General features: G+C 39.3%; 1 protein-coding gene across 1 annotated transcript in view; it reads left to right on the forward strand.

Annotated features, from left to right (window-relative positions):
- Positions 1 to 12,994, forward strand: part of LOC141005578 (teneurin-3-like) — a 322,641-nt gene that overhangs the window by 144,449 nt on the left and 165,198 nt on the right. Inside the window, exons 9-12 of the mRNA XM_073477461.1 lie at positions 539 to 794; positions 2,103 to 2,204; positions 3,021 to 3,215; positions 4,152 to 4,352. Of these exons, the coding sequence (XP_073333562.1) occupies positions 539 to 794; positions 2,103 to 2,204; positions 3,021 to 3,215; positions 4,152 to 4,352 (754 nt within the window). The remainder of the gene's footprint in view (positions 1 to 538; positions 795 to 2,102; positions 2,205 to 3,020; positions 3,216 to 4,151; positions 4,353 to 12,994) is intronic.

Raw genomic sequence — 12,994 nt, forward strand, 5'->3', positions numbered from 1 at the left:
ATCAAGGGACTAATCAACTTTAAAAGACAGCTTCATACAATGCCGTCCCTATCACAGCTGTTAGCACCTTCAATAATAGACAAGTGTGTGTGTGTGTGTGTGTGTGTGTGTGTGTGCATGTCTGTGTGTGAGTGTGTGTGTCTGTGTGTGTGCACGTGTGTGTGCATTTGTGCGTGTGTGTTAAAATAGAATGAACATGAATAACCACATATGATGCAACTGTAAATGTTTCTGTTTGTGATTAAGATGTAATGAGTTAACATTGGGGCTAGATAAAAAGGAGGATTACTAAGATACATATTTCTCTACCAAACTTAATGGCAAGCCGTTAAGATGGATGGACTGTTGGACTAAGCAGTATTGCCATGGGCTAGGCTACAAAAAAATCGAGCATATACAGTGCTAATCACCACTAAACTTGAACGAAAATGGTGGCTAGGATTAGATTTTTACAGTTAGAATATTTTTTGCCGATATATCTAAAAATATATCTTCCTGAATGTTTGTATCTGAATGTTTGTGTATTTTTGTCTTCCAGTACGATTTTGTAGAGCTACTAGATGGTAGTCGCCTGATTTCCAAAGACAAACGAGCGCTCAGTGACGCGGATACGGAATATACACACCCAGCTGGTTTGCATGAGGAGGACTCTGGGGGAGGAGCCAGGCACACTCGCTCGGTGAACTTACACGAGGCTGGCTTCATCCAGTACCTGGACACAGGAATCTGGCATCTGGCATTTTACAATGATGGACGCAGCACAGAGCAAGTATCGTACAATACCATTATCATAGGTGAGACACAGCAATATGTTTGGAATAGCGTTTCCTCTATGTCTTGGAATTATTGGTTAGTAGGCTACTGTAAGCATGAGTAAGTGCACTTCTACAGTTCATAAAATCCATACTTATAGTAAGTAATGTTAACCCACCAGTTAAATCTATGTGATACCAGCCTGTAGTTCAAGGAAATCAATTGAAAACTACATATTTTTTATGATGCCAAACAGTGTTGGTGTTCTTGTTGTTAAATATACTGCCAAATTATATTTGTCAACAGTACACAATGTTACTGAATTTTAATCTTGCAAGCATAACGTTAGCTTTTTAGCTAACAGCTGAGCCATAGGGTTCTATGAGCTAAGCGGACTAGTATTTCTCCCATTTCTAAGTCAAATCTGAGGTTTGTCATATTTACTTGAGTACAGAACAATGTCTCCATTGCATAAGAACCTTATGGGATTGTAATGATTTATCCAGCTGGTAGTCAAACCCTCAGGTGTTGCCAGGGAAACAGTTATAGCTTTTTTTTATTATTATTATTTTTCATTAGCAAGTGACCATGGTATAATGCCCACAGATGCAAATTTCTGGCCTGATTCTGGCCTCCACATTGTTCATTATTTCCTGATAATGGACAACACAGATAATGGACAACATACCTTAGCACAAAATGGCTAGGCAGTAATATTCATATCATGTTGTAAAATGTCTAAATACTAAATCACATTCTCATGATCAGTTGAACCTTTTGTACAGATGTACAAAATATGGCCATTTTTGGGAAAATCCTAGCTCTTAGGGACACCTACTGATTTTGTCTGCTGAACATCATGACACTATGACTTGGTTTTCAAGTAACGTTGAGATATACTGTCTCTGATGAGCTTAATTAGGAGGAACCTCACAACAGAGGGTGAGCACACACACAAGACCAGAGGCACTGTATAGTATTTAGTATCTTTAAGTATTGGAAAACTTTGTTTTGCATGATATCTGTGTGTGTGTGTGTGTGTGTGTGTGTGTAGTGGCACAGACATGGCCAGTTAGGTACTACAGAGAGAGAGAAAGAGAAAGGCAGCAGCAGGGTAATTGGAATTTTAGAAGGTGTTGATTGGACCGAATGGTTGTAATTACGGCAACCACAGAGGACTGCTCTCTCAGTGTTGTGTGTATGTCTTTGTGTGGTATTTCTTAAGATATACAACTGCGTGTCCGTCCTACCCAGTTAACTCACACTTAAACCACCTCTCTCTCTCTCTCTCTCTCTCTCTCTCTCTCTCTCTCTCTCTCTCTCTCTCTCTCTCTCTCTCCCCTAATCAGAGTCCATTATGGAGTGTCCTCAGAATTGTCATGGAAATGGAGATTGTCTCTCAGGAATATGCCACTGTTTCCCGGGATTTCTGGGCCCAGACTGCTCTCGAGGTAAGCACACACAAACACTCTGTCAACCATAGTGAGACAGGAAATGTTGGGAGGTCATTATCTGAACAATCAGGGTGACCTGCACAGTTTGTTGTGCTGTTTTACTTTTCAGAGTCTAAACCTCTCCCATTCTAACTTATCCTGCTTTTTGCAATGGGATCACCTGGTTGTGCTCAACATTTTTTTGCATAACCTGAAACCTTGTGATGGTGGCACATGCTGATGCGGCGGCCAGTAATTCCCTCAAATTTTGCTACATTTTTCTTTTCTTTTTTCGCCTTCAATACTGAAGCACATATTGATTATGAAAGAGATACAATCATTAATTTGGATAAAGTGCAGCAGACCGTAATGCTATCACTGCCCACAGCTTGTTTCAGCCAGCCAGCCAGACCAAACATCACTGCAAGCAATGCAGTTGACCCAAAAAGAGATGGATCGACAGTATTTCCCCGATGTCCATTTTTTTAATCTCAATATATCACATTATCTGCCCAGACAAGTCACCACTGTGTTTATTACTGCTGTTTACTTTTGTCCAAATACAAATTCAAATAATGCACAACAGGAATCATATGAAGTCATCAGCAGTCACATTACAAAACAATGTGTCCGCCGACAGCTGTGGACTTTTATCAGTAGTGTGGACTGGGGCATGGTTCCATTTATACTACAGTTAAGGTCAGAGTCACTGTCAGCTTTGAGTTAGTTAAAATTATGGAGCTGAGGTGGATTTGGGGTCCCAGTGACTGGCTTAATCATTCTGTAAAACCAGTTTATCTTACCGATCCATCAACCTGCATGTGTCTGGTCTAGCTGCCTGTCCAGTACTGTGCAGTGGAAATGGCCAGTACTCCCGTGGCCGCTGCCAGTGCTACAGCGGGTGGAAAGGTACTGAGTGCGACGTGCCAGCCAACCAGTGCATCGACATCCACTGTGGAGGACATGGCATCTGTATTATGGGCGCCTGCATCTGCAACACTGGTTATAAGGGTGATAATTGTGAAGAAGGTAAGAAGAACGGACACAAAAGGGTAAATGTGTTACATATTATGTTATCAGGAGTAGTAGTGAACATTTTAACACTGCTCTGCATTATTTTGCATTATTGACATTCTGGAATTTAATGAAGACATCACTACACAATTAAAGATAAACCAAATATTTTGCACTCATTTATTTCTGCCCCTGACGTTTACTTCTGAAACAGAAACATTCATGCATAACTGGATATCATTCATAATTGATTCACTTGCCAAGTTTAGATCTCTTAAACCCATATTATTGCTCTTGACAACCTGACATGATAGTTAAGAAATGTCATGTCATATCAGATGGATGTTATTGTTATTATCACATTAATGGAGGTATTCGGGATGATGTCAGTTCTATTTTGTCTGATGAAGAAAACAGTCTGTTTTGTCACACAAATAAAGGGGTCAGGTGTTTGACTTTGTCCACAACCCACTTCTTCACTCCTCCAATTAACTGAACCAGTTTTAGATACAGGGGTTGTGAAAACCAAACTCAGCCAGTGGGACAAGCAAATCAAACACTGATCTGAAAGCAGCTGAAAGCTGCAGAGAACTGCAAAGATTCTCAGTGGGAGAGCAGGTCATCCACTAATTGGAAGGTCAGCAGTTTTATGTGTCTTGGGCAGGATACTGAACGCCAAATTTCTCCTGGTGGCTCTTCCATCAGTGTGTGAGTTTGCGTGCATAGAAATATTGTTGGGCACTTTCAATAGTAAGGGCTGTATCTCTCTGGATGAGCAGGTTGGCCCCTTGCACTGCAGGCTTTTCCATCAGTTTGTAACATGTTTGTAAATGGGTGAATGTGTTGTAAATGTAAAAGTCCATTCCATTCCATTCCATACACACACATGCATGTAATAAATAAACTATTTGGTATATTCTTAACTCCCTCTCTTCATCTTTCTTTCTCCAGTGGACTGCATAGACCCAAGTTGTTCAGCCCATGGCGTGTGTATTCATGGCGAGTGTCACTGTCAGCCAGGCTGGGGTGGAGCGAGCTGTGAGATTGCCAAGGCTATGTGCCCGGACCAGTGTTCAGGTCACGGCACCTTCAACACAGAAACCAGCACGTGTACCTGCGACAAGAACTGGACTGGGCCTGACTGCTCTTTAGGTGTGTCCCATGTTTAATGTCATGTATTGTAAAGATCTGTCAGTGTTTTCTTTCCATTTAATTCTTACAGAATCTATAAAAATAACAAACTTCATTTTTATGGTATTTGTAAGATCAGCTTTACAGAATCATTAACATGCAGGATCAGCCTGAAATGACAACAAAAAGCAATTACAGAGCAGAACATAATTAAGATAACAGTGTTAGGGATGTTAGCAATCCCCTCGGAACAGGCATGAAAGATGTGATACATAGCTTGTTAAACAACTGATAAGACATAAGGTGAATAAGACAGTCAATTATACAACCTGTACCTATAAATGTGATTCCGAGTGATTCATTGGATGATAGTGCTTTAGCCAGGCTTAGTTTCACAGGAAGTGTACTCTTCTACAGCTACGCTACCCTCATGGCAAAAACATGTTCACCTTCAAAAGTTAGCCAGGAGTTTGAAAACAGCCAGGAGTACCTTGCCTGAGGATCTCACACTTCAGCTTGTGAGGAGGTACAAGGTCAGTGACATAGCTAGGGGCTAATCCACAATAAGACTTCAGTAAAATCAGTAAGATCTCCAAATCAATATTTAACATAACCAGCGGCCAGTGAAGAGAGGCTAAAATAGAAGTATTCTGGTCTCAAGATGACTTACAGTTTGTTTGACACCCTGAAGCTGTGGTTTGTAGTTGCTGCAAACAGGAAGACTATCTCTTGACAGTGGGAGGAGTAGAGCAGTCTGGAAAAGATGAATGCACAGATAAATCTATATGCCTCTGCGGTCCAGCAATCCATATGTACATCCCCCCCATTCCATTTGCATGAACACAATAGTTCAGGAACTCTTGGAGAGAATTTCACAAAAGTCCACTGGAACTCAAGGAGGAACTGATTAGATTTGGGTGGTCAAAGGCCAAGGTGACTTTGACCTCAAAAACATGTTTTTAGCCATAACTCATGAATTCATATGCTAGTATGTCAAAACTTCACACAGATGTCTAGTAGGATAAAATGGTGACATTTTGTATCCCAAAGGTAACTTCACTGTGACATCATTATGTTCTGCAAAAACACCTTTCTGCCCATTATTTTACTGCCATAACAGAAGGGGAGATTGTGCATTTATTGTGACATATTTTCACATTTGGTCAGATGCTGAATTGGTGACACTAATCTTAGGTGTCTGCCCTGAAACTATGGTAAAAGTATGAATCAGTCTGGTTGATGAAATGTGTGAAGCATGCACATATTACAGATGTCACTCTTTTCAATTGATGTGACTGCTGAGGTACTGACACAGTGGCAGTGAAGGGGGTTTGAATAATTTAATTTATCTACAGTAGGAGTAGCTACAGTGCACACCAACAACCACCAGGTGGCATGTAATTTTTTTGTTGATGTAGATAAAATTTAATTTCCTAGTTACCACTAGATGGCGCTATGCTTGTAACTCAATATTTGCATGTTAATATGTTTGGGGTGGGACTCTTACCATTTTGGTGCAGATTTGACCATGTACTGTGTCTTTACAGCAACTTCATGTTTCATGGTGAATCATCAAAAATCACCATGCTGCGACACCCACAACCTTCAACAAAATTTGAAGCTTTTGATAATTTTTCATCCCAAATGTGTTAAGATTGGCCTGTCAAAATTTTAAGTCAATCGGGCTAAAGCTGTAGGAGGAGTTTGTTAAAGGTACAGAATGTAATATGTAGTGACATCTAGCAGAACAGACTTGGCAGAAATGGAATATGATATTCATAAGTATGTTTTAATTAGTGTATAATCACCTGAAAGTAAGAGCTGTTGTGTTTTCATTACCTTAGAATGAGCGGCATATATCTACATAGGGAGCGGGTCTCCGTCCACAGAGGTGGCCATGTTGCACCACCATATTTCTAAGGTAGCCGTGAATGGAGAAACTTGGTGCTAGGGAGAGCCTTTCGTATTTTTAAATGTAGTGAGTGGCTGCCGGAAAAGCAGAAGAAGAAGAAGAAGAAGAAGAGGAAGAGCGAGTGGCTTCTGTTTCCTGCAAAACTATTTGTATTGTGAGAAGTTTGAAACCACAATCTGATAAAGGATGGATGATCATACTTATTTTGTACAAGAAAATCACAGGAGTGTGAAGAAACCAAAACTCTGAAGTCGGGACAAGCGACAGCATAAAACAAGAATAAAAGCTGCCTTTCCCAGATGGAAATCTCTAATGATAGAGAAATGTTTGCAGAGCGACACTGAAGTGTCCTGCTTTCTGCTGGACAGGTAAGAGTAACATTAAAGATTACAACCATCGGTGTAGTGCTGCCAGAGCTCACTGGAGCGCCACTGTGCCAATAATCTGCATAATCTGGTTGAATGTTAAAATATTAACGTGATGAGTTGCTATAACTACTTAGTTGTATGGCATGTTTGAACAAAGGGTGGCATCCTCTCATCAGCTAAGCTGAACAGCTCTGCATGCACAATTCATTACATTATGTGACATATATATAATGAGCTGGGCACGTACAGTATCATTCTACAGTGTCATTCAACACAATCAAATGTTACAGCACAGGAACAGAAGCAGCGACTGTGATTAGGACCTGAGTCAAATTATTAACATATATTGACGTGAAAACGTGACATGTTCAGGCTCTGTGCGCAGAGTCAATTTTTCGGCTCAGACATTTTCAAAAAATATTCAGTATTAGTGAGGCTCTTGAACTCATCCTCATCACTCCACTATATAAAATAGTTTTGTTTATTATGATGCATAATAGACTTAATCTCACTTTCTTTCGACAACCCTGGCATTGTAAAGTGACTAATAAATGAACCTTTAACCTTTATTCTTCAAGTTCATACACCTTTTGTGTTGGCATGTTCTTTTTTTCTTCTTCTTTTTATTGGGACAGCAGTTCATATAAAAAGTCAAATATGCATACAAAGTCAGTTTAAACTCCTCTGCACTCCACATATTTTCTGTATACAAAAACTATTCACAGGTTCGGAGAGGTAAGCTGTGCATAAAAAAAATAAGATAAAAATAAATTAATAAATAAATAGATAAAAGGGTAGACAAGGGTAGATTTATGAGAAAGTAAAACAAAAAACGTTTGTTAGATACAAGCAGCATAACAAGGTCTTTCATACCTCCACAAAATCTGGCTGTATAGGGTTTTACATATTTAATCCATTTAGTCCACACTTTCCATGACATAAATGTTACTCACTATATCAACTGAGAGGGGTGTGGAATCATGACAGACAGCTTAACCAAAAGGCCACAGACCTTCCCCTATCATGTTGCCTTCAGGGAACGTAGGATCTAAAACGATTCGGCTACGCCACATGATTGGCAGTGAAAAAACTGCTGTCTGTGACAAACTTCCATTTGCACACCATGCACGAATATCCTGCACGGCTAAAACTGTTTTAATTTCCAAGGCTGTTTAGATGTGAGATGTGGAAGCTGTTTTAGACAGTACTGAGGACCAATTGTAGTACAGGAGCGACAAAATCACGCCAGATTGTGCACAGACACCCACACTTTAAGTACTGAAATGTCCGCTTTCCACGTAGCACTGTGAATGCCTCGCAGTGTCCGCTGGCAATGGCGTTCGGTTCTGCTGGCTCACCTGCTGGACCCAGCACACAGGTGAGAAAAGTAAGGTTGGGAAATCGTGATGAATATCAAAATGAGAGGTCGTTTTGTAACAACATACAATGTTTCTGACATCTTTTAAGTGGTGAATTGTCAAAGCTAGAGGTTAAGCATAGGGCTAACGTTAGCATCGAGTGGCTGCTAACGCAGTAGTAGGTAGTAACATTAGCCTATGTACTGCGTGAAAAACAGATAATGCTGTTAATTTGAAGGTAGTGCTGTTTTGTGGTTGCAGGAATGCATGGGGTGCTGAAAAAAACACAAAACGACCTCTCATTTTGATATTTATCATGATTTCCCAACCTTACTTTTCTCACCTGTGTGCTGGGTCCAGTGCTACGTGTCGGACATTTCAGTACTTAAAGTGTGGGTGTCTGTGCACAATCTGGCGTGATTTTGTCGCTCCTGTACTACAATTACAACTACAACTGAAAAAGAAAGATCTGAAACTGAAAAAAGATTTGAAACTGAAAAAAACTAAGATCTGAATCTGAAAAGATAAAACATGCAACTGAAAGAAATAGGATCCCAAATATCAAAACATATGAAAGTGAAAAATGAAAATAAATGATTTATTCAAAAGAATTACCAGAGTTGATCATAATTATTTTTAACTTGAAAAAACTTTTTGTACATTTATTTTTATTTTGAATACGTTGATGTATTTTTCAAAATTCAAGATCAAAACTTGAAATTTCAGTTTCAAATTTTACTTTTTCGACTTCGGTGTATTCGCTGCGTTTCTTTAGCACCTCGAGAGGAAAATTATGGTCCACATAGAAGTGAGTGTCATTGTAGAAGATTTGTTTTTTTTGCCACCCCCCCGGAGAATCTCTTCTTTTGTCCGGTACCTTTCAAACTTGACTATGATAGACCAGGGTTTTGCTTGTGGGTCATTGTGCCTCTGTGACAGTGCATGATGAGCTTGGTCAATTCCAAACTCTCTGTCAACAGGAAGGTCGAGTGCATTTTTCAGCAGTTTATCCACGAAACCAACCATGTCACTGCCTTCTTTACCTTTGGGTATTCCATAGATCCTTAAGTTATCCCTCTGCGCACAACCCTCCTGGTCTATCAGCTTAGCTTCAAGGTTAGCTTGGCACTGTATTAGCTGATTTATTAGCATTAAGGTGCTTGAGGTACGTTCTCCGTTTCATCAATTCTCCCCTCTGCCTCATCCAATCTGTCATTTGCTTTCTTCAGTTTGTTTTTAATGTCAGAGAGTCGCTCCCTGCTGTCTCTTCTGAACTGCCGAAGTTCATTTAAAATACTTTGCAAGCAGGTTCCGGGTCCATCGTCGCCATGTGCGTATGTATCCGGAGAGCCGCTTCAGCTGTCTTTGCTCATTTTGGGAGTATTTTCTATCATGTTTATTGTTGTCCTACTTCTGGTGGTAACCCCTTTCTCCATATTTAAACAGTATTGACCAATTTTTAAGAAATAAGCTTTTTCGGGGTTACTTTGACAAAACCATTGGGGAGCTCTGAAGTTAGGCTGCCATCTTCTGTGGAGCAGAACCGGAACCGTGTTGGCTTGTTCTTGAACCTATCTTGGGATATGTCAAAAACATCCAAAAACACACGCACATAGATAAATACATAGAAATACACCCTGAGGCACTTCAGCTCCTTATGTACCCAATTGAGTGAGGGTAATGACTTGATTTTTTTTTTCTCGTTTCAACCTTTATCTAAGATTCTCGGAGAGATCATTGAGGGTGAACCTCATTTGCAAAGATGTGGAGATAATGCTATGGTAATGGTAAAAAAAAGATGCAAATAGAAAAAATTGCAAACACACACACACACAAAACCACACACCAAAATAAACACATTGACCTGTAATTCTTCTATATCAAGCTTTTTTTCTCACCACTCTTTATTGTACTAGTTGTTCAGACACAGTATGTCCTGGATTATACTGCCTGGAGAGTAAAGGTACAGGGATATCTGCACTAATCTCACATAGCTAGACCAAACAGTGCTGGAAAAGGAGTCTTGTCATTCTGGCTTGTTTGCATTGCAAACCAGTTACAATCATCTAAGGCAAAGCTAAACCCAGGATAGAGCAACGGTGCACACCTCCCCAGTCCTCACATGCACATTGTTTTGCATGTGGGAAGGCAAGCCCTGGCATTAAAAATGGCTAAATTGCGGCAAAAGAAAAGTTCAGAGCAGCGTATTGTTAGTAACCAGGTTAGTGTTAGGGTAACTTGCCAGATTCAGCATGGAGGTTGCTACTTGGAGAGTGATGTCGTTGTTTCTTTTTTTTTTTTAATTTTCTTTATTATTGTTATTCTCACACATTACATTACACAGCTGGTGTTGAATTCTTGATTTACAATTATTGTCAAGAAGAGAGGATAACATCATATCAACATAGCTATCGCCATATAGTTGTGTAATGTTGAAAGAAACAAAACCTGCATATTTTTATATTTTTAAGAAAAAACAAACAAACAAACAAAACTAACTAAGGGCAAACAAGAAAAAGGAACAATGAAGAATCAAAACAGGATGTATGGGTTTATAACAGCAGCTGCATTTAGTTGTAGGGAGACTAGGTATCAAAATGATAAGAGTTCTGAAATACATACACATATAAGTATGAAACATACAAGACCTGGCGGTCCTTCAAACCAACAGGGAGATAACCGAGAGTAAGTGGGTGGAGACAAGTGATTTAGTTTCTAGAGTGAAACTGTGATGTTTGTACATAAGAGACCCATTTTGACCATGACCTTGTGAATTTATCCATTTGTAGCCGAAGTGAGAAAGTAATCTTTTCCATTTGATATATTTCATCAACAATAACAGTCCATTCCTCTATTGTGGGGGGGTCAGGATGCAGCCAGTGACGTGTGATGGCTTTCTTGCCAGCAGAAATCAGAGCCCCAAATAGGTATTTGTTGAGATGCCCTGTGAGAAAATTAATTTCTCCCAGAATAAAGGTTTTGAAATGGTATGGTATTTTCATATGAAACATGTTTTCTAATATTTTATGCATCTCTGACCAGAAATTTACAATTACTGGACATTCCCAAAATATATGCCAATGGTTTGCATCCCGGCTCCCACACATCCTCCAGCACTGTGGATCCTCTCCTGCAAAGTGAGCTTTCTGTTTAGGGGTTACAAAAAATCTGATTAAACATTTCCATGCAAATTCTCTCCATGTATGTGAGTTGGTGCATTTCCATTGAAACTCACAACAACTGTACCACTCCTCATTGGGCAATTCAAAATTACCTTCCTTCTCCCAGTTATCTTTAATGTAGTCTGTAGAGTAGGTTTTTTTAATCATGAAGCCCTTATATATTCTAGATATAGTACCTTTGGCTCGCTCTGATGAATGAGCACGTAATATCTCTTTCAGTATTGGGTCTTCTGGATCCACTGTATAGTTTCTAATTACCTTATCGTAGTAATTACGTAGTTGTAAATACCTGTAAAAATCCTGCTTTTCTAAAGAGTGGTCTCTTTGTAGAGTTTGAAAACTTTTAAGTTGTCCCTTGTCTATTATTGAGTGAAATGTTGTTATTCCCTTAGTTATCCAGCTTTTAAATCTATGGTCCAGTTGATTCGGTTTAAAGTCAGGGTCGTAGGCGCACCACCTAATTATTCCCAATTTATCGTGTAATTTATATGTGTCTTTAATTGAGTTCCAGGTTTTAATTTGAAATTTTGTCCACGGATTCTGCAATTTGGTTACAAAGTTTTCCAGATCCTTATTACCGAGTACTGCCCAGAGTGGAGGGTCCTTAACAAGTGAAAGCTCGATGTCTTTCCACCTGGCATGATAATCTTGGTTACACAGATTTATCAATGGTCTAATTTGAGCTGAGAAAAAGTAATCCTTTAAATTTGGTACAGCCATGCCTCCTCTGTCTTTTGATAATTGTAATGTTTTAAACCTTACTCTGGGTTTTTTTCCCTGCCATATGAACCTAGAAATAATGTTGTCCCATTCAGAGAATTGTTTTGTGGTTATCTCCACAGGAAGGGCCTGAAACAAAAAAAGAAATCTTGGGAGTATATTCATTTTTATGGTCTCCACCCTTTGAGTAAAGCTCATAAAGGGGTTGGAATTCCATCTTTGTATATCCAATTTTATTTTGGTAAAAAGGGGGTCATAATTAATCTTTGCTAATGTAGAAATATCTTTAGGGAATAGTACACCTAGATATTTCATTGCATCCTGATCCCAGTTCAGATGGTATCTATCCCGAAGTTGTTTAGATGGATTATAATTTTGTGTTAAGATTTGGGTTTTCTGAATATTTAGTTTGTATCCCGCATATTTACCGAAACTATCTAAAAGTTTAAACAATTCAGGAAGTGAGTGGGCGGGGTCTTTGAGGTATATTAATATGTCATCTGCATACAATGCTATTTTGTGTTGTTCCCCATTTATGGTAATTCCTTTAATATTGTCAGATTGCCTAATCCATTGAGCAAGTGGTTCTATATAAATTGCGAAAAGGAGTGGTGATAGACCACAACCTTGTCTAGTGCCCCGTTCTAATTTGATAGTGTCTGAGAGGTACCCATTTATTTTAATGCGGGCAGTTGGATGATTGTACAGAGTACCAATTCCCTTAATAAATTCTTTATGAAACCCAAATCTCTCAAGAGTCTTATACAAAAACGTCCAACTCACAGAATCAAAGGCCTTCTCTGCGTCTAGGCTCACCAATAAGGCCTGTAACTTCTGTTTTTGTATATGGCTTAAAATGTGTAATGAGCGTCTAATATTATCATGTGTTTGTCTCTGGGAAATAAAACCTGTTTGGTCTGTGTGGATAAGGTGAGGGAGGACCTCCTCAACTCTCTTGGCGAGAATTGATGTATACAGTTTGTAATCTGTGTTCAGGACAGAGATTGGTCTGTATGATCCACAGTCCAGTCTGTCTTTTCCCTCCTTCGGTATAACCGAGATTGTAGCTTCTGTCCAAGTTGGTGGAGTTTTCCCTTCCTTTAAAGCTGTATTAAATATGTTA

The sequence above is a fragment of the Pagrus major genome, chromosome 1, assembly GCF_040436345.1.
Source record: "Pagrus major chromosome 1, Pma_NU_1.0".
NCBI classification, from domain to species: Eukaryota; Metazoa; Chordata; class Actinopteri; order Spariformes; family Sparidae; genus Pagrus; species Pagrus major.